Source organism: Ochotona curzoniae, unplaced genomic scaffold (assembly GCF_017591425.1).
Source record: "Ochotona curzoniae isolate NIBS_2020 unplaced genomic scaffold, NIBS_Ocur_1.0 contig_1302, whole genome shotgun sequence".
Taxonomy (NCBI): Eukaryota; Metazoa; Chordata; class Mammalia; order Lagomorpha; family Ochotonidae; genus Ochotona; species Ochotona curzoniae.
This window is the reverse complement of record NW_024465035.1, coordinates 18079898-18105830: the sequence shown is the minus strand read 5'-3', so window position 1 is coordinate 18105830 and position 25933 is coordinate 18079898. Positions and strand designations below refer to the sequence as shown.

General features: G+C 44.6%; 1 protein-coding gene across 3 annotated transcripts in view; it reads left to right on the top strand.

Annotated features, from left to right (window-relative positions):
* The first annotated feature begins 700 nt into the window (after positions 1-700).
* Positions 701-25933, top strand: part of LOC121145584 (programmed cell death 6 interacting protein) — a 58096-nt gene continuing 32863 nt past the window's right edge. For all 3 annotated transcript variants that reach the window (XM_040964510.1, XM_040964515.1, XM_040964502.1), the window contains exons 1-6: positions 701-1108; positions 15365-15419; positions 17397-17466; positions 20787-20914; positions 22804-22957; positions 24075-24175. In XM_040964510.1, the coding sequence (XP_040820444.1) occupies positions 900-1108; positions 15365-15419; positions 17397-17466; positions 20787-20914; positions 22804-22957; positions 24075-24175 (717 nt within the window). In that variant the 5' untranslated portion in view covers positions 701-899. The remainder of the gene's footprint in view (positions 1109-15364; positions 15420-17396; positions 17467-20786; positions 20915-22803; positions 22958-24074; positions 24176-25933) is intronic.

Here is a 25933-nt window from a genome sequence, read left to right as displayed (position 1 = left end):
TTCCTGGGTTTGTTACTCCCTCCAAGATAACTTCTGTCTTTCTAACACAGTGGTAACCGAGAAGGCTTTAAACGGTTCATATGAAAGAGCCTTTCTTCAAGGACACTATGACTGGATGCAAATACTGAAGGGCCGCGCAGAGCTTCCCCTGTGTTTTATCAGACGATGCCTGCCGTGCCAGCTGGCCCTGTTTTGAAAAAGCTCATCTCTGCTCACTCATTTCAACCTCCACCAGCTTCCAGGTTGCAGTGCACCGGGGCACCTGTACTTCCGCTGTTCCGGCTTGGGGGTGGGTGGTGGAGGTGGTGGCTCTCCTTTGTCCCTCGTCCCGTCTTCCCAAGTCGAGCATCTATCTACTCCATGGGCAGGTGGCAAGCTTTAATCCCCTGGCTTTCCTCAAGCCCTGTTTACTCTCCTTTCCCTCTTGGGCCCTTACCTGTCAGGCACCATGGCGGGGGGGAGACCTCGCCCACTACGTTCACCGAGTGAGAGCAGCGGAATGAGCAGGACGCTCGGTCGCCACGTCCTGCCCGGGCGGAGGGGAGGCATGGCTGCTCTTAGGAGAAAGTGCCACCCAGCGTGGCCAGTAAAGAGACACACAGGACAGACATCCCGGAAACCGCGAGCGCCCGGTGCCACACCATCATGTGACCGCGACGCCCCGCCCCTCGCCTGCGTCCCGGGCGCCTGCGCCGCAGCTCCCGGAAGTAGCCGGACCCCGAGCGCACAGACCTAGAGCGCGTCCGTCAGCCCGTCGGTCCGGCTGTCCGCCGCCCGGTGCCCGTCGCCCGCGCGTGCCTCCGTCCTTCCTCTTCCGTCCCGCCGTGTGTGTGTGTGTGTGTGTGTGGTGTGTGCGTGGTGGAGGGGGAAGCTCGAACGGCGGCCAAGAGGCGCTCATCATGGCGACGTTCATCTCGGTACAGCTGAAAAAGACCTCGGAGGTGGACCTGGCCAAGCCGCTGGTCAAGTTCATCCAGCAGACCTACCCGAGCGGCGGGGAGGAGCAGGCCCAGTACTGCCGCGCGGCCGAGGAGCTGAGCAAACTGCGGCGGGCAGCGCTCGGCCGTCCGCTGGACAAGCACGAGGGCGCGCTGGAGACGCTGCTGAGGTGGGCGCGGGGGCCCGGGGAGAGGGGACCGCGGGGCCGAGCCTGGCCGGCCCCACCCGGGCCTGGCCCGGCGCGGAGGTGTGGTCCGCATTCCTTCCCGGGGAGCGGGCACGGGCCTGGCCGCTCGATCGGCCGGCCGCCACCCTGCCCTGCTGGCCGCGGCGGAGGCCGGTGGGCAGGAGCGGGGCGGCCGGCTGCCCTAGGCTGGTTACGTTGCACTCGGACCTACTTTCCCACTCTTTGGGAGGGATGGGAAGTGTGTAGAATCTTACCCCTCCCCGCCCCATCCGCGGTTTCCCAGTCACTGCCTTGTGACTTTTCTCGGGTCACATTTAGGTTTCCTAAGTGTTGCTTTGCGGGGGAAGTGCAGGGTGGGGTTGAGGACACTGGATCAGTTGTCCAGTTTGCCGTCCCTCGCAGCTTCGGGAGAATCCTGTGAGGTTTCTAAGAGTGAGGAGATACAGTGACTTGAAATAAAACTGGAGTGACAGACTGTCCCATGTAAGGCTGTTTAAAATCTGGTTCACTGTTGTGCACAGGCCGTATTTAATGACGGTTTCCTTACTGTAGTCATCCGCCACCGCTGCCCTTGCTGGCGATCACGTTTCTTCTGCCTCAGTTCCCAGTGTGGTGCTGGTCTCCCGGGAGAAGCAGGTGCACCGGAACACTGGTACGGCTAGGTCAAGCTAAGGAAGGACTGACATGTAGCAGTGGGAGCTGTGGTTAGGCCTCTGCGTATTCTCCCTTCCTCCGGGATGCCTTCTTGGCCAATCTCTGTGCAAGCCTGGAGAGCCATGCCCAGGGGCGCGGCCCCAGGGAGGCTAGGAGGTCTGTAGCACTTGGAATGTTAACAGGAGAGGCTGCCTTGTCTCGGTTGAAGGCCTCTGATTGGGCTGAATGGCAACAATGTAGCACGTTGGGAAATTAGGTAATTCATTGGGTCACCCAACACATTTCCGTTTTCCTCTTGGATCAAAGAAAGGTTGGTTTGGCTTGCTGATGGCTTGCTTCTGCTTTGGTTGGTAAGGAGCGTCACTGAATACACCGCTCAGAGAAATCGGGATCTCTTGGTGTTAATTTTACCACTGAGAATTTAGGCTAAAGGATGCTTGGCATCGGATTTTTTAAGATTTATTTTATTTTTATTACAAAGTCAGATATACAGAGAGGAAGAGAGAGGCAGAGAGGTTCTTCTTTCCAATGATTCACTTCCCGAGTGACCATAATGGCTGATACTGTGCCAATCCAAAGCCAGAAGCCCGGAGCTTCTTTCAGGTTTCCCATACGAGTGCAGGGTCGCAAGGCCTTGGGCGGTCCTTGACTGCTTTCCCAGGCCACAAGCAGGGAGCTGGATGAGAAGTGGAGCAGCTGGGATTAGAACTGGCGCCCATATGGGATGCCGGCACTTTCAAGGTGAGGACTTTAGTTACTAGGCCACCACACTGGGCCCAGCATGGGATTTTACTCTGAAAGTCCTAGTTACTGAAAGGGAGGGAGAGCAAAAGGGAGGGGGAGAGAGAATGGGAGAGAGAGATTTTCCATCTTCTGAGAGAGAGAGAGAAAGAAAGAGAGACACGTACATCCATTGGTTGGTTTACTCCCAAATGGCAGCAGCTGGCAGAACTGGGCTGGTCCAAACTGGGGAGCCTGGCACGTCTTCCAGGCCTCTCATGTGGGTGCAGGGGCCCAAGGTGTTGGGCCATCTTTCATTGTTTTCCTAGGCCACAAGCAGGGAGCTGGCTTGGGCAGTGGGGTATCTGGGATACGATCCACTGGTAGGCAGAGGATTAGCTTGTTACACTGGTGGGCATGGAATTTTTTTTAAACAGTTTTATTTGGCAAGCAGAGAGAAACACATACAGAGCTCCCATCTATTGCTTCACTTCCCACGTGCATGCTTTCATTGGCTCAGGTTGGACCAGGCTAAAGGCAGGAGCTGGGAACTCCATGTGGCTGTCCTAAATGGTAGGCAGTGACCCAATTAGCTGAGCCATCACTTGCTCCCTGGCAGGGTGAGTATTAACAGGAAGTTGGAATGGGAGGTGGAGCTGAGACCATCCAAGAAACTCGGATATGGAATGTGGGAGTCTAGACCAAAATTGGCCCCTGGCACTTGCATAGCCATTCTGTAGAAGCAGCTAACTTTTGTTTCTTAAAAGTAATTTCTGTGAGGGCCTGGGCAGTGGCGTAACAGGCTGAGCCTTTGCCTGCAAGTGCAGCATCTCATTTGGTTGCTGGTTAGTGTCCTGACTGCTCTGCTTGCTTGCTTTTCTTTCTTTCTTTTTTTTAATTTTAAAAGATTTATTTATTTGTGAGAATCAAAATGGCAGAATAGGATAAGGACACATTTAAACAGAGAAACATTGGCCAGTATGAAGCGGAGAGGACACATTCCAGGAAACAGGAGAGGACAGAATGACAGCAGAGGGGCACCTGGAGACTGACAGACACGGGAAGGCAGCAGACACAATGGTGTGGTGTTGCAGTCACCAAATATTCTGGCAGCATTCAGCCAGCGGCGATCTGAACTCCACCAGCAACTAGGTGGGAAGGGGAGTTCACTGGGAGCTCAGGAGGTGGACCCAGACAAAGAACTGACCGTCTTGCTGGTCTGTTTGATTTGACCATGAGCAGAGACAAAGCGTAAGGTCCCTGACGAGCAGTGCGGGAACAGGGTGGATTTCACAGTCCAGTCAGCTCCCTAGAGCTGAATCAGGCACCATTTTGTATAGGGAGGCAAAGGCTATGGGACAGGACTGTGCATGCACTGAGCTGGGAGTGAACTCATTTCTGGCTCAGTGAACAACATGGCATCCTACAGGTTCCATCCAAGATAGGTCCTAGTAGCACTCGGACCTAACAGTGTACAACCTAGATATTATAGGACTCCTGGTGTCTCCAGCTGGAAGTGGGAGAAAGGTTGTACGGACAACAGTGCAGCCTCAGCATGGTATCACAGGAGGTGGAGAGCGGTGAGCCAGGAGCTGGGGCTGTGGAGCCCCTGGTGGAAGTCCAGCGTAAGAACCCAGACTTGGAACTCACTGGAAAGAGTGCACAAGTGATGAAACACAGCCGTGTGCCAAACACAATAAGTAAAATCGAATTGTAGACCTATGGGTGGCACAGCTTAGAAACCTGCCCCAAGGAGAAGAATCTGACAACCAGAAGTACAATGACAAAGTGCAAAAAAAGAGACAGAGGCACAATGAATATTACTGAAGACTCCCCTGCAAAGGAGCAAAAGCCTTTTTGAACCTCAGGGTTAACTAAGGAAGACATTGAGAAAATGGGGGAGATAAAATTTAAAACACTTGTTACAAAACTTATCAATAACGAGAAGCATGTAATACAGGAGTTCAAGGAATTTATGGAATATGTCACACAGGAAATGAATCAAATGATAGCTGATATATCAAAAATGAAGAACACAGTGGAGCAAATTAAAAGTACAGTGGAGAGGCTCCAAAATAGGTTGAATGAAGCAGAAGAAAGAATCTCAGAATTGGAAGATATTTCCTGTCACCAGGGGAAACAAACAAAAAACTAGAAGCAGAGTTTGATTAGATTAAAAAAAGTATTCAAGAAGTAAAAGATCGTATAAAAGGGCCAAATATAAGAGTTATGGTGCAGAAAGTGCAGAAAAAGAAGCTGGGTTTACAAATGAATTTAATGAAATAATAAGGGAAGATTTCCCTAATCTAGAGAAAGAATTGGGAAGCAGCGTACCAGAGGTGCACAGAACTCCCAACAGGGTTGACCAAAAGTAATCTTCACCATGACCCATGATAATCAAGCTCTCTTCAAACATAAGGAAAAGATTCTTAAATGTGCATTTGAAAAAAATTCAATCAACATATAAATTATCCAATTAAGTTCATAGGAGACCCCTTACAGGAAACTCTACAGGATACTGTACGTGGGTACAGCGTCCCAAGGCTTTGGGCTGTCCCTGACTGCTTTTTCAGGCCACAAGGAGCTGGAAGGGAATTGGGGCTGCTAGGCCATGAACTGGTGCTCCGATGGGATGCCTGCATGTGCAAGGCGAGGATTATAGCCACTAAGCTACTGCTCTGGGCACTGCTCTCCTTTCTGATCCAGCTCTCTGCTATGGCTTGGGAAAACAGTGAAAGATGGCCAGTGTTTGGCACCTTATACCCATAGCAGAGGCCTGAAAGCAGCTGCTGGCTTTGGGTTGGCTTAGCTCAGGCCGGTGTGGCCATTTATGGGGTGAACCAGTGCATGGAAGACCTCTCTCACTTTTTCTCTTTCAGTAAAATATGCCTTTCAAATACAAATAAACAAATCTGAAAATGATTTTTGTGAAGAACTGCATAGCACTCAGACTTTGGTTCAGTAGTACTTTTTAAAAGACAGTATAGCTGTGGTCTTATGAACCTTCTGAGAAAAATGTGTTGCGTGCATTTGGTTCTTAGCTTTGAGCAAGCCGAGGCTGCTCAGGTGGGATATCGCCATCAGCTTGGAACTCCAGTGACTCCTTCTTCCGTGCTAGGTGGAGCAGTTACAGAGCTAGTCACTTGGATGCTGTGTTTCTTTTTTTTTTTTTTTTTAAGATTTTTATTTTTTATTATTTTTTCATTGGAAAGGCAGATATACAGAGAGGAGAGACAGAGAGGAAGATCTTCCGTCTGATGATTCACTCCTCAAGTGAGCGCAACGGTCGATACTATGCCGGTCCGAAGCCAGGAGCCTCTTCCGGGTCTCCCACGCGGGTGCAGGTTCCCAAAGCTTTGGGCCGTCCTCGACTGCTTTCCCAGGCCACAGGCAGGGAGCTGGAAGGGAAGCGGGGCTGCCGGGATTAGAACCGGCACCCATATGGGATCCCGGGCATGCAAGGCGAGGACTTAACCACTTGCGCCACCGCGCCGGGCCCCGGATGCTGTGTTTCTTAATCCTTTCCCCCTTTGTGGTAAACTGTTGGGTATATTACACCCTACTAAGCATTACAGTGTAGGCACTTATGGAAGCTCCTTGGATAAATATTCTGTAAAGTCATATTTAGGAATCAGAGCTGGGAGGTGTCATTCAAATCGAGCAGAATATCTTTTTCTTTTTTTTAAATGTTGTGTTAATTTTTCTTTTTTAACTTAATGAACTTTTAAACTAACGGGCCTTGAAAAAGACCGTTTAAGCTTTCACGTTGGACACTAAGCAATGCTGTTCTTTTTACTAACTCGTTAGTGTTTTATTAAAATTTTCTGTAATATGCATTTATAATGCTAATATTAATGTGAACAGTGCTTCCAAACTCATTTTCTTGGTATCTCGTCTTTTCTAAAGTGGCTTGTACTGAGAGGGGGTTGTAAGTGTCTTGATGAATGGAGAACAGCATGGTGATTGGATGGGAACCCCGTGGGTTTTGTTTTTCTGTATGTTTTGCCATTAGTTTTGTGCTGATGGGTCTCTTGTTGCTTCCACTCTGTTTCCTAGTCAGCTGTCTGAAGTTTGTTCTGGAGAGGAGGGAGTTGGAGAGCCCAGGGATCACGCACGCACTGGGTGGATCTGGTTTGAATGTGACATTTGTGACAGGGTGAGACTTAGCTCTGGGCAGTGGATCCCGAATGAACAGTGTGCTAACTTGCAGGACTTTATTCTCCGAGACTTGGTGGCAGGGACTGGTAGGGACTGGGTGTCATGGGTAAAGCACTGCCTGCTTTGCCAGCATCCCGTACGGATGCCAGTTTGTGTCCTGGCCACTCTTCTTCAGATTTAGAAGCAACAGTAGATGACCTGAACTCTTGGCCCCCTGTCACCCATGAGGAAGGCCTGCAAGCAGCCCCTTTGTGGCCTCGTCCAGCCAGCTAGGGAGGGAACCAGCAGATAGAAGACCTTTCTGTCTCTTCTGTCATTCTGCCATTCAAAGAAACAGAAATTTAACAATTCTTTCAAGGAGATTTACTTATTTGAAAGGCAGGGTGACAGAGAGAAACAAAACCACACATACATACAGCAGGAGAGAGAGATCGAGAGATCGAGAGATCGAGAGATCGAGAGATCGAGAGAGAGAGAGAGAGAGAGAGAGAGCAAGAGAGCAAGCCAGCATGTGCTTCAATCTGTAGATTCACTCTCAAAACCGTGCAGCAGCCAGGGTTTGGCTAGGTTGAAGCCTGGAACTGCGTTCAGGTCCCCGCGTGGAGGTCAGAGACTTGGGTATTTAAGGCTTTCTTTGCTTCTCAGGCGTTTTCACAGGAAGCTGGATGTGAAGCTGAGTAGCTGGGGCTCAAGCTAACATCCCCAAGCCTTGGCTTAACCTTCCATGTGATAATGTCTGCACCAAAAACAGGTTTTCCAAAAATGTATCTGAAAGCTGGAGAGACAAACACAGCTTGTCTAAATGGTTGCAACAGATACGGGGGTGCCCAGGAACTTACTCCCGCTTTGCTGTGACAGGGACCCAAGTACTTGAGCCATCATCACCCCCCTCCCAGGGTGTAGGTGGACAGAAAGCTAGAATTGCAAGCAAAAGTAGGACTGTGACCCTAGATGTTGTCATAGGGAAGGGGGTGTCATGGCGGATCCTGCCTCATCTGCCGGCACTCTGCTGAAAGATTGCTTATTCGTTCTTTCTTTTTTAAACAATTGGCAGCTGGATTTGCTGTGGGCAGTGCTTTGCCCCCCCTCCCCTTTTGTAACTGGAAAGTCAGATATACAGAGATGATGAGTAACATCGTGTGATGAGACAGAGAGGAACATCTTCCATCCACTGGTTCACTCCCCAAGCCGTTGTAACAGCTGGAGCTGTGCTGATCCGAAGCTAGGAGCCAGGAGCCTCTTCCGGTCTCCTGCAAGGGTATAGTGTCCCAAGGCTTTGGGCCATCCTCGACTGCTTTCCCACGCCACAAGCAGGGAGCTGGATGGGAAGTGGAGCTACTGGGATTAGAACCGGTGCCCACATGGGGATCCTGGAGTGTGCAAGGCAAAGACTTAAGCCGCTATGCTACTGTGCTGGGCCCAGGTTTGTTTTTTCTTTACTGATTTGTAGGAATTATTATCTGGGTTATTATTTTTATCCAGTGTGTATGTGGAAAAGACCTAGTATGTTTCTTGAATCTTATAATTTGTGGGGTCTTCTTGTGACACAGAAGTTCTTAGAACATGTTGTACTGTGCTGTGCTGTACTTACAGTTTTTCTCTCTAATATTGTGAATCAGAGCTGAATGCTTTCCCCTCAATTAAGATAGGCTAAAGTTTGTAGTCATCTTTTCTCCTTTTAAAAACCAAGCCTGACCCCTCTGATGGGCTACAGCTCCCACCGGCAAGCATGAAAAGCAGGGCTGGGAAAGGGTTGGCTGGACAGGCAGTGGCACCTGCCGGCACAGAAGTGTGAGCCGCACAGAGGGTTGGTCGGGCAGAGCTAGGCTGCAGCACCCATTGATGGGTGCGGAAGCTGAATGGGATGCGGGACAGATTGTGGCAGGTTGCGGCACATACCGACATGCGTAGGAGCCAAGGCTGCGGGTGGGCCGGGTGGGCACCGGGGAAATCACAGGATCTGTGGGCTGACTGTGGAGTGCATGTGTCAGAACTGTGCCTTCCTGGTTGCTGAAGCCTGTGCAGCGGATGGCATGCCCAGATGCACATCAGGGACACGACAGGTCGTTGAGGCCTGCAGAGGACGTGTAGTACTGGCAGAGGATGGAATGCAGAGCAGATTGGACAGCTCTCCTGGCCGAGCTTTGACAGGAAGTATCTGGGCAGATAGGGACTTGGAGGTGGACTATGTCAGCCAGTGCACCTTGGCAGGATTTGCTCAGCCTTGGAGCAACGAAACCACCAGAATCTCAGAACTGTTGAAAGCACCTGGGCGGTACCTGGTACCTTCGGAAGATGGGCACCCTGGAATGACACTGGTGGCTGTCCCCCATTCCCAGCTACTCATGGGGTTAGGCTACTGGGTGGAGCTTCTTCCCTCCTCTTGCTTTCCTTCAGATACATGAAGAAGAAAAAGAAAATTGGAAACAATTGTTTCATCCACTTTCCCCCATTCCTTGACCCTTCCCACCCTAATCCTTCTCAACTATGTAAACATCGTTTTAAAAAAAAGCCTGTATTTTTCTTTGTTCTATAGCTTTTTGTATTTAGCAATTAGTTTACATTTTCTTTTTTCTAATTCACTTATTTTATACCTGTTTTCTTAGTATTCACTGGTTGCTACTGATTTTGATATGTATAATATTCTTTGTTTTAAATAATTTGGCTCTTGTTTTCTTTAGATCATTTGTATAGGTTTTGTACAATATCTGGGCAGACTTGTCTCATCCTTTTTTATGTTAATATTTAGTTGTATTATGCCAGTGTCGTCTTCATTTGTGAAATAAAATTAATGAAACTAGTCTTTTAATTTTTGATCTCTTTTCCCAAGCACTAATGTTTTACATAGCAGGAAAGAAAATACTGCTGTTCCGTTTTCCTTGACAGCTGTTGTTTGTGTCCTGATTGTTGGTTTAGGGGTGAGGCAACTGAGATAATATTAGTAGTAATGATGGTGCTGCAATTTGTTAATCAAATACTAGCGGGGAGTCTTTGTGGGCGCACGCTGCAGCAGGCGCCAGTTCCCAGGACGGCATGGAGTGTTATGTGTGGTCCCTGGTCTCAGAGAATGCGTGCTGTTGGCAGCTTTTAGTCTGGCTTAGTAATTTTGTTCTGTATGGATGAATAAACATAAAAATTTAAAGGAAGTTTTAATGTCTGATTTGTTTTTCAATGTTTTGGTCTGTCTCATATTTAGTAAGATGGCAGGCTGTCTGGTCTCTCATCCTTTTGTATAGCCATAACAAGTCTCCTGTGGTGTGCACACAGACTGAAGCCTGCCCGGCCAGCTTTGTGGCCGAATTTTGCCAACAAAGGTCCCAATTCCTCGACTCCCTGACTAGTTACTCTCTACTATATGTAGTGATTCATTAATAATTTTTCTTATGACAAATTGGGTGTAGAAAGAAGTAGGTAAGTCAGGTTGAGGAAGGAGCTGTGAGTCTTGGCTGGCATCTCTGGCCCGCCTGCCCTGATTGCTGTGTCTGCTTCTGGTTGGTAGTGTCGAGTTGTGTATGAGGTTATATAATTTGCTTGGTAGTGTTACTTTGGCTAAAGTGGATTGAATATTAGTAATCTATATGTTTTTCTTCAAACTTAAAACTGGAGTTCCTAGAGAGTTTTTCGCCCTTGTGAGAACTCTTACTGTTATTTTGCTTTCCTCCCCTGCCCCTTCTGCTCCTGCCCTCCTTCCCTTTAAGGGCAGAGATAGACTGAGATCCATTTTTATCCCAAAGGTTAACTTCCCGAATGTCTGCAGGAGCCTACCCAGAGTGCACCAGTCAGGGGTCGGGCAGTCATCTGGGAAGCCACCTGCCTGACCCTGAGTGTGCTTTAGTGGGAAGCTAAGGATTGGAAGTGGAGATTTACACAGGGCACACTGATATAGAATTCTGGTGTCTGCAGTGGCATCTGAACTGCTATGCCAAATGCCCATTCCCCCATGAGATTTAAAAAGAAAGAGTTGTGTTAGTTACTGTAAAGTGATTTTAGTAAGTACTGAACAGCATGTGGAAAATACTTCTACATAGTTGCAAAATAAGCTGTAGCTGTAACTAGCACAGATGCACTGTTTCCTAGAACTATTCCAAACATTTAATATATATTGCATCTTTTGTGTCTTAACCTAGAGAGGGGGTTATCCTTTCTTTAGGCAGAGTGTGGAGAGATTGCACAACTTGGAGCCTGAGTAGGGATTGGATGCCTCATTTGGATGTCTGGGCTCGCCAACTGAGGCATTAATTTCTTCTGTAGCTTATACACACACACACACACCCACCCACCCACACCCTGGTGCTGAGTGCTGAATTGGCTTCTGACTGCTCCACTTCCCATCTAGCTCCCTCCTTACGTGCCATGGAAATGGTAGTTGGTGACTCTAGTACTTGGATGGTGTTCTGATTGCTGGCTCTAGCTTGGCTGGCCCTGGCTGTTTTGGCCATTTGGGGAGTGAACCAGCTGATAGAAGAGCTATGTCTCTCTGGGTTTCAGATAAATAAATCTTTCAAAAAACATGTACACTTCGTTCTAAAGTAAAATTCATGAATATGCTGCTTTTCAGGGTAATATTCCCCTGAGGTACCTTCCTGCCCCCTGCCCCTGGCCTGGCAGGCTCTGTGGGAATCCTGCCCCCTCTGCTTTTGTTGGAGATGTATCCTGGGCTCGAACCTGCCAATGGAAATGATAGGAGGTGCGGCAGACTCCCCTTCTCTGTGAGCTGAGGTGTAGGCTGGACCATGGAGGGTGGCGTATGGCAGACTTACACTGGAAAAGCAGCTCACGAAGTGCCCACTGTCTTTTTACAGCATTTGTTGAGGTTTGAGCCGTACTCGTTGCTGATCCCCAGTGCCTGCCCTTCCATTGTACTTTGATTTCAACTTCCATAACCAGCCCTAAACTGGCCAAGGAATGCATCATATGGTTTTTAGTCATTTAAGTATAGCATATAAATGTACTGTTTCCTCATACAAGTTCAAGTTCAACGGACCTCAGAAGCTCTGGAGTGAAGAGAATGAGTATGAAAAAATATTTATTCTTTTTTAGTCATTCTTTTTCCGATTCATTTGCAGAGCAAGTAAGCACGTTTCCTAGTACTTTTTACCTGCTTATTCTGTAGCAGGGCTGGACGAAGCAAGGCCTGAGGTGCGTACCCTGTATTGTCTCTGGCTATTCCTGCATTTAGCCCCTCAGTCTTGGAGGCCTACCTGGAGTGTTCCTCTCTCCACTGTTCTTCAATACCTGTCTCTTGGCCAGTGGCCATGCCTCACTCTTGGCTGTTGGCCTGCCCTGGTGCCACTGACACATGGAGTATTCTGCTCACAACGACTTGGCATTGAATGGTGGAATTGGTGACCCATGGACATCTGTGCCAGGTACCCAGGCTGAAGTGGCTGTGTCAGTGGAGAGAAAGGTGTGCAGGGATTCGAAAGTCACTGGAACAGAAGGTGAGGGCAACTGGTGGCCCTTCTGCCCCCAGCCCTGCCAAGGCTGCTCTCCAGCACACAGGGCACTGTTTGCGTGGAGAACATCAGCAGTGGAACCGCTGTGTGCCTACTGTACTCACCCAGTCCGAAGGGGTGCAGGGCTGTGGGTGAGTTTGCATACTCTCCTTGATTGTGCCTCTCCCCAGCAAAGCCTGTAACAGCCCATTGGGGAAGACGTCTCCAGTCCCTCCTTCGTAGTGGTATCAGCCTCCTTACTAGATACCCTTAGACACACTGTTAACTCAAGCCTTTGGCACTTGCTGTTCCCTCCCAGCTGGCTCACTTTGGGCTATCTCCTGTTCATCTTTCAAAGCTGAAAATCCGAAGTTTTACTTTTCAGAGCTAGGAAAAGGAAGATACTTTTTTGAAGGTTTTGCTTTATATGGGTTCATTTGTTGCGGTAACAACAAAACAATGCGCGTGGAGACCCAGCCTGTGCTGCCTTGGAATTCAGAAGTCTTCGGAGTCTTTAAAACATTTTTCATTTTGAGAGAGAGAGAGAGAAAAATCTTGTATCTCTCTGGTTCACTCACCAGTTAATTGCGGGGCCAGCACGGGGCAGGCCAGGCCGCAGGCAGGTGCTTCCTCTGGGTCTCCTACATGGTTGGCAGAGACCCAAACACTTGGACCTTCTGCTTTTTCCAGGGCTTCAGGTGGGAGTTGGATCGCAAGTGGAGCAGCTGTGACTCACACCGAACCAGCACCCCAGGGGATAGGTTGCTGGCTTGACACAATGCCTTAGCCTGTGCGGCTCCAAGAGTTACTTTAACTGCTGAAAATATTTTGCTTTTTCAATTTGTGACTGGGGTGGGAAGAGGTTAAGTACAAATAATTCTTATTAGAATATAGTTTTGAGATAGTTAGGCAAAGTTTTAGCAGAACAATGCCTGGAGGTGGCTGGCATTGGACTCTGGTTCATGTCCCGGCTGTCCCACTTCCAGTCTAGTTACCTGCTGATGGCCTGGAAAGAGTGGCTGACATTGGTCCAAGTGTGTGGACCGCTGCCACCCGCCACCCCCGTGGGAGACATGGGGAAGCTCTAGCTTTGGCCTGGTTTGGCCCTGGTTATTGTGGCCATTTGGGGAGTGACACAGTGGGTAGAGGATAGCTCTGTGTGTCTCTCTTCCTCTGTAATTCTCATTGTACCTCATTGCCCTTCATACAAACACACACACAGTCACTGTACTGCGACCATGCTTAGTATGTTCACCAAACCAGGGCAATTTTGCAAAAGTTTCAACGGGAGATCATTAGGCATCCACCTTACAATTGTAGTTTGGCTCTTTTTGACTTCTTTTTGTTTCCTAACTTTAACAGGTGTCTAAGGGGGGGCTCGATTTTCTTCAGTTAAAAATGCGCAAGGCTGTGCTGACATGACTGAATTCCCAGAATCCTAACTTCTTTAGGGATGGACTAACTGACATATCAATCTATTAAGTATATTGAACTTACGTTGAGAAATAAAATTTGTATTTTTTTTTTATCATTCAGTTCCGTTAGATGGACATTAGGTGTGCTTGTTGCTACAAGGTAGGATAGCACTTTTAATCCCTTTCATCATTTATATTTACAAAATATGTGAGTAACTTCTTTAAACATACCTATTTTGTTTATCCACTATACTGAAAAAAAAATTATTTCACACCAGTACCTTCAATTCTGGCTTATTTTTTTCTGATAGATGCGTGGTATTATGATCTTAGCATATTAACTACTCAATTCTTCTGTTTATAACCAAATTCATGGGCATTCTAGCTGAAAAAAAGATTTGTTTCAGAAATGCTGCTCCTCCACCTGCCTGCTTCCCCTCTGGAAATTTCTCCTCAGAAATAGCCATTGGAGGAATGGCATCAGTGAGCAGGAGGGCCAGTGAGGGGCCGGTGAGGGGCCAGTTTGGGGGCCAGTGAGGGGCTGGATTCGGACCTCGGTGGGTTAAGCCACCTCCCCTGTGTGTGTGCTGCTCCTCTCCTGGTAATGCGAGTGGGAAAGCAGTGGAAAATGGGTTCCAGGCTTCTGGCTTCAGCTTGGCCTACCCCCAGCCATGGAGACCATGGAGGGGGTGAATTCACAGATGGAAGATCTTACTATCTCTCTGACACATACACTTTGCTTTTCAAATAAATAAATAAATAAATAAATCTTAAAAAAAAAAGATAAAGTCTGGCCTTTCTCCCTGGTAAGGGGGAAACATTGGTTTTAATGTCCCATGCTCCTTTTGGAGGCTGTGTGGGGAAAGTGTGCCAAGAATGAGAACAGAGATGAGGCGATTGGCCTGGAAGCCTGGAGAGTTGTGTGAGCTTTGAGCTGTGTGGCAGTGGTGATGAGCAGAAATGGTCCCTCCTATAGCAAATTTGGAAGTTGGTCAACCTGTTTCTAATGAGCAGTTTACTGAGGATGCTAATTTGTCCAGGAGACTTATCTTAATAGGAAATAGCACTATAAGAAATAAATTGATTTCCTGAGCAGATGTTGGTTTAAGAGTATTCCCTATCCGCAAACTCGGGTCTGTTTGCCAATGTGCAGCAAGCTGAGCACTGCCACTGGGTGCTTTTGTTATGCTCGGAGCAAGGGAGTTGGGTAGCTATGGTTAATCCTGAACGCCCTGAGAGCTTAAGGTTGGTGAATTGAACAGACAGGCTTGGCTTGCATTCGGGTCATCGGTCCACAGTCCTGGGCTGGCCTTTGACTGGCCAGTGATAGGGCCTAGCGTGTTCTTTTTGAGAAGACAGCGGGCTGTGTTAAGCAGAGTATCACATTGCTTTCTCTTTGACTTGCTTTGCCTTTCAAGTCCATGAAAATCAATAAGTGAACATTACAAGATTTTAGAATCGAGGTGATAATTGAGTTCTTTCTTTGTGATCTGCCTTACCTTCTTGCTGCACCCTTAACTGAGTTCATCTCTGGCAGGCAGATGACGTAAATCATAAAAAGCTAGCAGAGAAACTGCAAGCTTGGGTTGGAGAAAGTGTGGTCTGATCAGTCAAAGGCATGGGTCAGGAGCTGGAGGCCACAGTGTTTTTTTCCAATTTAGTTTGTGTCTTAAATATTGAAATATTGAATTATATAGTGAAAGATATTAGCCTCAAAACATCTGATTGAATTTGATTTATGGACCACTCTGGGTAAGTATGAATAATTTGTATATTCATAAGCCAGTTGCCTTGATGTGAACTTATATGATACTTAGCTCTGGTAGTTACTTATTTTGTTCTTTTTTTTTCTTTAGATACTATGATCAGATTTGTTCCATTGAACCGAAATTCCCATTTTCTGAAAATCAGGTAAGTAGCTAATTTTGTTTCTAAAGTTTTCTGTAATGATAAGTTACCCATTGTCCTTGCAGTCACTGTAGCATTTTATTGCAGTAGGTGAAGCCTTTTCACTGTCCTAGGTTTTTGTGAAGTGTCTTTTGTGTGAATTAGAAACTTTGGGCTCTATGTGACCTGACTGACATCTCAAGGAAGGGTCTCCTGGGACTGTCTCTCTGAGGTCTCGCTGTTTGTGGGAGTGTTGCAATCTGGGCTGCATTCTGAGTTAAAGGGACTCTCATTGATTGATTAATATCATGTGCCTTGCCCTCCCGTTGACTTCTACAGAATCAACTGTGATTCAGCAAGCATTACTCTGGAATTTAAATGCTCTAAAACACTTGCAAAGATCACACTTATGTACAAGTTGCAGGTGTTTGTACGGCTAGACTTTTATACACAAGAGGTCAGCTTCATTTTCTCCTAGAGACGAGGTGTTGACAATGCAGCTGATTTTTATGGTTTTATTTTGGAATTTGCTGTAAGTTTTTGTTTATTTAATGTGTCATTTAATGACAACGGTAATCTGAATATTCAAGTACAGAGCTTTCAATAGGTGAAATGACTATTGAGATTTGCTTTAAAATACTCGAGGGGAGAATTACATGGGGTATCAGTGGGGCATAGAAGCATGAGAAGCCGGAGCAGCTGACGGGGTGTGCAGTAGTTCATAAGTGTGTTCTCTCTACTTCTTTTTTTTGCATGTTTGAAGCTTCTGCTGATCCAGCATCTTAAAAAAATTATATATTGGATTATCATCAATAATTTAAATCAGGCTAACTTATTTTAAGACTTTATATGTGGTATACTTTAGAAACAAAGATACAGTTTTTTTGTAAAGTAAAATTTTCATGTACATATAATGCAGAAAAAGAAACAAATAGTGTATTGCTTGAATTTTTATCAAGTGAATATGCAGGTAGGACCAGCACCGAGATTGATAAATAGAATATTATCCTTTCTTCCAAAGTAGCCATTCTCCTACTTTTAATATCATGGAATGGTTATTTTTGGTTCTGTCTTCTGGGAAATCTGTGGTACTTATTTGCCAACTCGTGTTAAGTGCTTGTTTTGTTGAAGTCACTATATGTCTATTTATAAATATAGGGAAGATATTAGTTATGACTACTGGTGGGGAATGACTATTTGAAATATCCTAATGCTTGTATTTATTTTTTAATCTATTTGGAATTCAGAGTGACAGAGTGAGAGAAGGAGAGAGCAACAGAGCGTGTGTGCACGCACCATTTTCTGTTGCTGGTTCACTCCCCAATGTCCTCAGTGGGCGGGCTTGGGCCAAGCTGAAGCTAGGGGCTCACGTACTTAAGCCATCATTTGTTGTCTCTCGGATGCATTCGCAGGAAGCGGGATCCAAAGCAGAGCAGCTGGGATCCGATCCTCCTCTTAGGCGGAATATCCGTTTCCCAGATGGTAGCATAAGCTGCTGCACAGCAGTGCCTGCTTGCTTCTCTTTAAAAAAAAAAATGTATATATATATATCCAGGAGAAGGAAAGGTAAAGCAGTTAATTATTTAGAGGTTAGACGGACTGAGCTTTTGTCCTGTTTTTCTTATTTTCCTTAAAAGAGACTTAGTTAGGGCCCAGTGCGATAGCCTTGTGACTAAATCTTTGCCTTGCAACCACCAGAGTCCCATATGGGCACTGGTTCGTTTCTTGGCTGCCCCACTTCCCATCCAGCTCCCTGCTTGTGGCCTGGGAAAGCAATCAAGGACTGCCCAAAGCCCTGGGACTCTGCACCTGTGTGGGAGACCCAGGCTTCTGGTTTTGGATTGACTCAGCTCTGGCCATTGTGGCCACTTGGGGAGTAAACCAGCAGATGAAAGATCCTTCTGTCTTTCCTGTTTTCTGCAAATATGACTTTCCAAAAAAAATAAATCTAATGAGATCTGGCAAGGTTAACAATTTTCTGTATTCTCTTGTTTTCTTCAGATTTGCTTGACATTTACCTGGAAGGATGCTTTTGATAAAGGTTCACTTTTTGGAGGTTCTGTAAAATTGGGTATGTAATGTTTTAAAATAAAAATTTAAAGAGTCTAGTTGAAACATTTGTATTCTTGGTTTTTAATTTAAAAACTTCCTGTAAATGCTAAATTATTAGTATCATTGTTTGACACCTCATTTTCTTTTTCACTTTTTCACTTCAACTTTCCATGCGAATTCTGAAATATTTGTAGAGAGCCTATGCCCTGCCAGGCACTGTCCTAGTTATAAAAATGGGTGAGACAGTGTTCAGTGTGTTGGGAAGGTAGGGCGTTCTCAGATGCCATGACTGTGTGTGATCCTGTGCGTGAGAGCAGGGGTGAGCAAGGCCAGTTTTGCTTTGTTGAATGTAAGAAATGATTGAGGGAGGCTTGCAGATGGCACTTGTTCTTTCCTGGTTAAAAAAGAAAATCACATTATAGTCACAATATCATAACTAGAAGTTAGAAGGATAAAAAGCTTTTATTCTGTCAGCTTGGAAGAAATGACTTTGTGCCTTCATTTTCTCGTCTCTATTTTATATACCTCTATTTTAATATATAAAACATATATATATATATATATAGGTGTATATAAAATATAAGCATATGCTTTATATATTAAATTTCAAACATGTTACACTGTGTAAGATGTGTCACATATATTTACTTTATATGATATGTGCAGTTAAGGTTAGTTATTTAAAAGAGAGCGAGTGCTAGCTGGGAAATTCAGAGCTTCTTGTTTGGGTGGCCGAGATGCAGCTGCCTTGAGCCGTTCTCTGCTCGTGGGTGGGTGGGTTGGCAAGAACCTGTGATGAGGAGCTTGCCAGGCGTTCTGAATTAGGTTATGGGAATTCCAGGCAGCATCTTGCCTACGTCACCAAGCCCACTCTTGTGTACACTTCCTGTTGTATTGTATGAGATTTACTGTAATACAGTGTCCATTTTTTACAAAATGTATTGATATGTTCATTTCATTATGGAAATAGGTATTATATTTTGTTTAAATGTGAAGCAGACATGAGAAACACACATCTAGGTGAGGAAATGGAAATATTTTGGAGTGTTACATAGTTTATATTGTATGTAGTACATGTGTATGTCATGATTATATTTATCATTACTGCTTGGGAACCGTGGCCTTGGAATGGGGGTGAAGATATTGGAAAGGAGATGGTGCAGAGTTGAAGATCTGGCCTTCTGGGTTTGTACTTTTCTCCTCATAAAAAGAAATAAAAGATTTATTAGTTATTTGAAAGAGTTAGAAAGAGAGCGGGACTGGGACGGAAAAGTCCTCTGGCAGCTGATGTACAGATTCACTCCCCAGAAGGCCCCAGTGGCCCGAGCTGGACCATTCTGAAGCCAGGAGCCAGGTTCTTCTTCCAGATCTCCTGTGTGCATGAGGGGCCCACAGACTTGGACCATCCTCCAGGCCACTGGCAGGGAGCTTGATCACAAGTGGAGCATTTGGGACTTGAACTGTCACTGAGATGAGATGTCTGTGCTGGAGGTGGCAGCTTGACCTGCCATGCCACAGTGGAGATGACCCTTCTCTTGCATATGAATAGCTATAAAGTTTATTGAACCATTCTTTGACTCACACAGTGTGCACAGAGCTTTATGTCATTATCTCACTGAATTCTCTGGTAGCTTGAAGAGGAAAGGTGCTTTGATTGACAGTTGAGAAAAAGTGGTTTGGAAAGATTTTAAGTGTCCATCCTCGGCCACATGGTAGGATTTCATGAAGCTGGGATTTGAATCCAGAGAGTCCACCTGTGGATTTAGAGAGTTGTAAAATAAATCCTAACATATATTTACTCATTTAAAAGTCCTCTACTCATAAAGTTTCAAAAAATAATCCCATTCTTGTTTTTATGAATATACTGTCTTTGAATTTCTTTGCAGACTCTAATTGTTACTTTTGAGACACTGCCTTTTGTTATTGGAATTACAGGTTTATTCTGGGTTCAGTCTTTCACTTTGCCTTTTTCAATTTTTTAAATTGTATCTCACATCATTAGTTTATTCTAGTTTTGTTTTTTTTCTCATGTATGAAAAGCTAGGCTAGACTAGCTGGTATGAATGTCTACTTCCTTTCAACGTGAGGAGCTAGAGCTGGTGTGTAGGCAAGGAGAAACCATTCTGAGAGGGAAGCTTGCCCTTGGAGGGCTTTTTAAAAATAAGAAAAAAAAAAAACTGTTGGCCGAGCTCTGTGGCCTGGCACCCGACTCTGGTGTGTCCTGCCCCCTGGGCAGTTTATGTGGTGCTTCAGAAGGAGCCTTCTCTCTTGTTGCCTGGTGATTGATGCTTGGTACGTCATGAGAGAGCTTGATTTCTGCCATGATTGAGTTCTGTAAGACACAAAATGCTGTCAGAAATTCTTGTTTCTTTTTAATGTTAATTTTTAAATGTGATAGAATACACATGCTGTCTTGAAGTGTGTTATCTCACTTGTACGTAGACATTATCATGCAGCCAATGCCACTATATTTTTAGCACTTCTTTTTAAGGTTTGTTTTACTTATGTGAAAGGCACTGTTGGAGGAAGAGAGAGAGAATGAACGAGCGAGCAAGCCAGTGAAGGCACATGCTCAAGCTTCCATTGCTGGTTGACTCTGCCTTGGCAGTGCCAAGCAGGGCTGGGTCCAGGCTGAAGCCGCGAGCTTCTCAGGATGTCCCACATGCGTGTCGGGACCCTGGTGCCATCCAACACTGCTTCTCCAGGTGCTTTAGGAGCATCCACAGAATGCCAGTGTTGCAGGTGGCAGCTTATCCTGTTATGTCATCATCTCTGACATCTTCATGAACATTTGCTGTTTTCTGCTGGTTTATTTTAGTAATTGCTGTCTGAATGGGTGTGAGGTATGCAGATTCTTCGGGTTCAGGGTTGCGTTTTAGCCAAATTGATCTTGTAGTTCTCTGAGGGTCACCTTGGCCTGAGCGAGTGAAGCATGGAAGGCCAACTGGGAAGTGCTCGCACTAACTTAGTTTTGTTGTAAAAAACTGTTTTAAATGTGGTAGGAGCATGCAACGTTGAGAGGTGATAGAAAAATAGAAAGAATTTATCTGAATTGACGAAATTAAGCAGGGGAAGACTTGATAATGACTGTAAGAAAAATGCAGAAGAAGAGAGAATAATGCAGCCAACTTTTAAACTTTAGGTGATGGGACTGTTGTGGAAATGAATGGCGGGAACGAAAGCCCAGAATTCGGGAGCGTACGCTGGGTGAGAGGACAGGTCTGCAGGCTTGTTTGTGTGAGACCAATGGGATAGAGGTCATAGTATTTCTCTTTGAAATATTCATTTTCTTTAGAAAAAAAATGATCTGATCAGTTTTTCCTTCTCAATTTTTTACAGCTCTTGCAAGCTTAGGATATGAAAAGAGCTGCGTGTTGTTCAATTGTGCGGCCTTAGCCAGCCAGATTGCTGCAGAGCAGAACCTGGACAATGACGAAGGACTGAAAATCGCTGCTAAGCATTATCAGGTATGCGGACGAGCAGTTACTGCGTCATGGGCAGCACCACGCGGGATGATATTGAAAATAACTTGTATTCAGGTTTTCACAACAGATGTTTTCTTGAAAAACAGTGTACTTTGAAAAGTGAATTCTTTGCTGTTGAAGCCCTGAGACAGACTACCAGTAGCCCAGGTCTGTTGTAAATCCAGCACCTAGCACAGTGCTTGGCTCAGTAAGTGTTGATCAAAGTGGGTAAGATGTCTGAGACGTCTCATACTCTCTGGGTAGTCCCCTTCGAATAGAGTAGCTCATCTGAAAAAGTCTGTGCTTGTGTTAATGTTTTCTTAAAGTGAGATATACCTGAATTTTCACTGGTATTACAAAAAGTGGGTTTAACTCTTAGACCTGTGCAGCGGTCACATTTCAACCTATTCACACGTGTCATCGTAAATTGGCCAAGTCTATGTTGCAGATACTAATCATTACTAATGTGGCACGTTACTCTGTGATCATTTATTATTTACTCAGCTTTTTAAGATTCATTTACAAAACAAATGATATTGTTAAGTGATGCTATGTATAATTGTGTTTTCATATGTTATATTACTTTATAATTTGCAAAGTGTTTTTATGTACCTTATTTGTCCGTCTTGTAAATGTTGTGATTCATGTTACTTCATGTCATTCACTGCCACGGGGAATCTAAAGTCAGAGGTGTTACTAAAGTAGTCCATTTGGGTTTCAGGTGGTGTGATTCTGAATTTCATTGTATTCCAGATTGTCTTGTCCCCTGTGGAATTTGTTCTTTTCAGAACTTGAGCCTGGCTTTTCCCATTGTTTTAAGTTGAGGGGATAAGCAAGGAATGCTGTCTTGCAAAGTGAATTGAAAGTGTACCTTCCTTTATCAGACATTGTGCTCTTGGGGATGGTGTGGTGGCATTTCAGGCTAATCTGCCATCTGCAGCAGGAGCATGCCGTACGGGCACCTGTTTGAGTGCTGGCTGTTCTACTTCTAATCTAGCTTCGTGCTAATGAGCTGGGAAAGCAATGGAGGTTGGCCCAAGTTCTTAAACCCCTGCCCCCATGTGGGAGACCCAGAAGTTCCTGGCTTCAGCTCAGCTCAGCTCTGGTCATTGTGCAGATAGCACAATGAATAAACCAGTGGATGGAAGATCTTCCTGTCTCTCTCTTTCTCTCCCCCTCTCTATGTAACTCTAACTTTGAAATAAAAATAAATAAATCTTAAAATAACGTGTTCCAAAATGTAGCTTATAGTTTTGAATGAGCATAGGTGAGATAATGAAGATACTATTTTTTTGAAACCATAAATTGCAAATATTTTTAAATGTGAAAGAGAATTTTTTTTAGCTTTCTATTAACTGTAACTCAGTGAATTGTCATATGGAGACTTAGAAGTCATGGCCTGTTGTTGAGAGAACATTGCATTTTGTGAGCGTCCACAACAAGTCACTGTGATGAGAAAAGCACTGGTGGTGTTACACCCAGCTCCTGGTCTAGCCTGCCTGTTACCTGGACACTGTGTCCTGGGCCTTAACCTCTCCAGACCTCCCACGACTCATCTGTGAATGAGACTCCAGCTTCTGTCTCTTGGCATATAATATTTCACTACTGCATAAAATGTGGTATTCATTTTAATGTAGTTAGCTTCCAGTTCTCTCTCTGTAGCCTGCCTGTGTAGTTGTGTTTTATTCTTACCCACATTTTCATGTTCTCAGGAAGTAGATCTAAAAATGAGCTGATTAAGGTTGTCCTATTTTCTTGGCTTTTCTCATAACTTTTAATCTTTGTTAAGTCTGCCTGTGTGGTTCAGGTGTTGTGGATTGATCTTGCATAGCATGGAAATGAACTTTTGCTGAGTTTCTATAGATTTTAAGAAGTTCTCTTTCCTCCTTTAGTTTGCTAGTGGTGCCTTTTTACATATTAAAGAGACGGTGTTATCGGCCTTAAATCGCGAGCCTACTGTGGACCTATCACCAGATACTGTTGGGACCCTCAGTGTCATTATGTTGGCACAGGCCCAAGAAGTATTTTTTTTAAAAGCGACAAGAGGTAACTTCAATTTATCCCTGTTTTATTGCACTTGGAAAGATGTGATGGTGATTAGAATATAATGTATTCAATTTAGAACTTTCTGTTTTGAATTTGATATATGGTTGAACAATTTCACCTTTGATATGAATGTACATATGAGACTGTAGTTTGTATTTTAAATGTTATGAAATTAAGTTAGCTATTGTCTTTAATAACTGGATGCTAGAAGAACATCTATGAATGTTTGTAATATGTAGAACATCCAGCAGACTTTCATTGGGTACCTTCTGTATGCCAGCCATTGTTCTAGTTGCTACATAAACAGAGTTAGCTGATAAAGCTTCTGTTTTTAGGAAGCTAATATGTTAGTGTGGGGGAGATGACAAGCAAGAAATTATGTAGATAAATTGATTCCAGAGAGAGCAAAATGCTCTGGAACAGATAAGAAAGGATTATGGGGTGTGGTAGCTTGTGATCCACCTGTGGGGTGGGGTTGCAGGGGGAGTCATGCTAATTTTAGATTAACTAGTCATGAAGACTTTCTTGAGGACATCCATGTTTAAACTAGACCTAAATGACAGGGAGAAGCCAGGCTCGCAGAGTCCCTAGCCCTGTGAAGGAGGAAAGATCAACAGTTCTTAGGAGGCGCATTAGCCAGAATGAAAGACTGGGATATGCGCTGAGTGCAGAAAGATTGAGAAAAGGGAGGTCATTGGGTTAAAGAGGTGAGTTGATAGAAATTGTTCTTTTAAATAAGCTCATATTGAGGTACAATTCATATCACCTCACAGTTACCCTTTGAAGTGTAGGCTTCACTGGTCTTCAGCAGACTCAGAGTTTTGCAGCCAATGCAAATATTATAGTTTAGAACATTGCTCTTCCTTCCGAGCGAGACCTGTATTGGTAGCAGTTACAGTCTCGTTCTTCTTTGCCCCAGCTGTTAGCAACCACTATTCTACCACTATGCTATTTTGTGTCTCTGGATTTGCCCATGAATAATTGAGTTTTATGCAGGAAAATTGGTGTGATTAAAGAAGATTTTTTTTTTCAACATGTTAAAACTTGTGATCTCAGTTTCCACAAGGTCATAGATGGTGCCATTCACTTTATAACAGTATTTCAATGCTGGTTCCAGATAAGATGAAAGATGCCATCATAGCTAAGCTGGCCAACCAGGCTGCGGATTATTTTGGTGACGCCTTCAAGCAATGTCAGTACAAGGACACTCTCCCCAAGGTCAGTGCCTGTTTCCATGAACAATTGGTTACTTTGCATGTGGAAATAGGGGGTATTTTTATACCTAAGATTAAAATTAAAAGATGATAAAAAGAAATTGGGGATTGGAATGGAGACTTTTGAAGAACGTATTTGTATAGATACATTTTTAAGTTGAAGACGCATGATCAGTTCTTTGATGTCTAGGGGATGCCTTTGTCTTTCACTAAACATTTTTTTCTAAGCTAAAACTGTGAAAAACTGACAGTCTGTCTTAAACAATTTTGTCAGAGCATTGTGGTTTGGGATCATTGGTGGTTTGGTACACGCATGGGTACATGAGCATGTTGATTATTCACACTTTTTAATTATTGTCCTGTTTTCTTAATTAAAGATGAGACTTAAGGCGCAAAAACAGACATAAAGAACAAAAAGGAAAAGAAAGCTTAATAAATACATCTTTTACATTGATTAGAATTCAGTTTTGCCAGCAGGTGTAGAAAATTGAGCTGCTAACGGACAGCTAAGGAAAAGCCACCATCTTAAACCACGTATCACAGGAAGTATGTTTTGATGTAAACTTTTCTAAGGGGCATTTGAGAAGATTACTTACTGAGTGATGGTCATTTGCAGGTGACTCACAAATATGGAGTAATTAAGGAATAAAGCAGTTTGAATGACGTGTGTTTACAGCTACACTTATACAGAAATATTCAAAGAAGGAGCCTAGCCTCATTTCTGTAGTGGCATGTGGTTTTTGTTTTATAATTTTTGTAGAATTGATGGGTTTATGTCACATTCACGAATTTCTGCAAATTATGAGATTGCAGACAGCTTTAGAGTGAAGTGAAAATGTATGTGAATACATTAGCAGGACACATTAGTTAGAAATGGAACACGAAGGAATTATTTGGAAGATTCCTGTGAGTTGAATATATACCAAGAATGAGGCAGAGTTGAGACTTGGGATCTCCTGTCACGGCTTCTTCCTGTAAGTGACGTCACGTTCAGCTGCCCAGTTCACCGTGCGTCCTGTTGGGCCGTTAGCTGAGCCCTGGTGTGGAGAGAAGAATGCCAGCTGCAAAGACTTGGAAGCTACCTCTGCAGCGTTCCTGGTACCCCTTGAACTCCTCTCCTGTTTGAAGTACCAAGTTGCACTGGCCTTGCCTTGAGAAGTGCCGTGAGAGCAATATCAGGTTTATTAGAGTCATTCAGCTAGGAAAGCTCATAGGCTTTTTATAATCTAATGAGAGAATGGAAGTGGACCAAGAAGCTAGGAGATTATTCAGATAGGAAAGTGCTACATTAGAAGACAATTTGGATTGTCTTACATCCTTGTCTAGACAGTGACTGCCTAGTATCTGAACATCTCTTATTTTTTTGTATTATATTATATCCTTTCTAAAAGCAGTTTGGGGGCTAGGATTTAGCCTCTGCCAATGGGTTTTTGGAAAAAAATTAATTTTGATTGGAAATCAAAGAAAACTGTACCAAGAAAACTGTACCAGAGATAATCCTGTGATATCATTAGTTATTATTGTAGCACTGTGATCTGGTTTCGAGTATATGATAATTCGGGCTTAAAGTTTATGGGGTAGGGAATCATCTTTATGTGGCTGCAGTCATCTTTGTGAAGTCTCAGCATGTGAATTTAAGTGAGCACTTACTTTCCTGTCTTTTGTCTTTTAAACATGATGAAACAGTCAGCTATAGAGCAATTTCATTAGTATATGTGAGTAATGGTGGTTTAGTTAACTCAAAGGGCTGGGTACGGGCTCC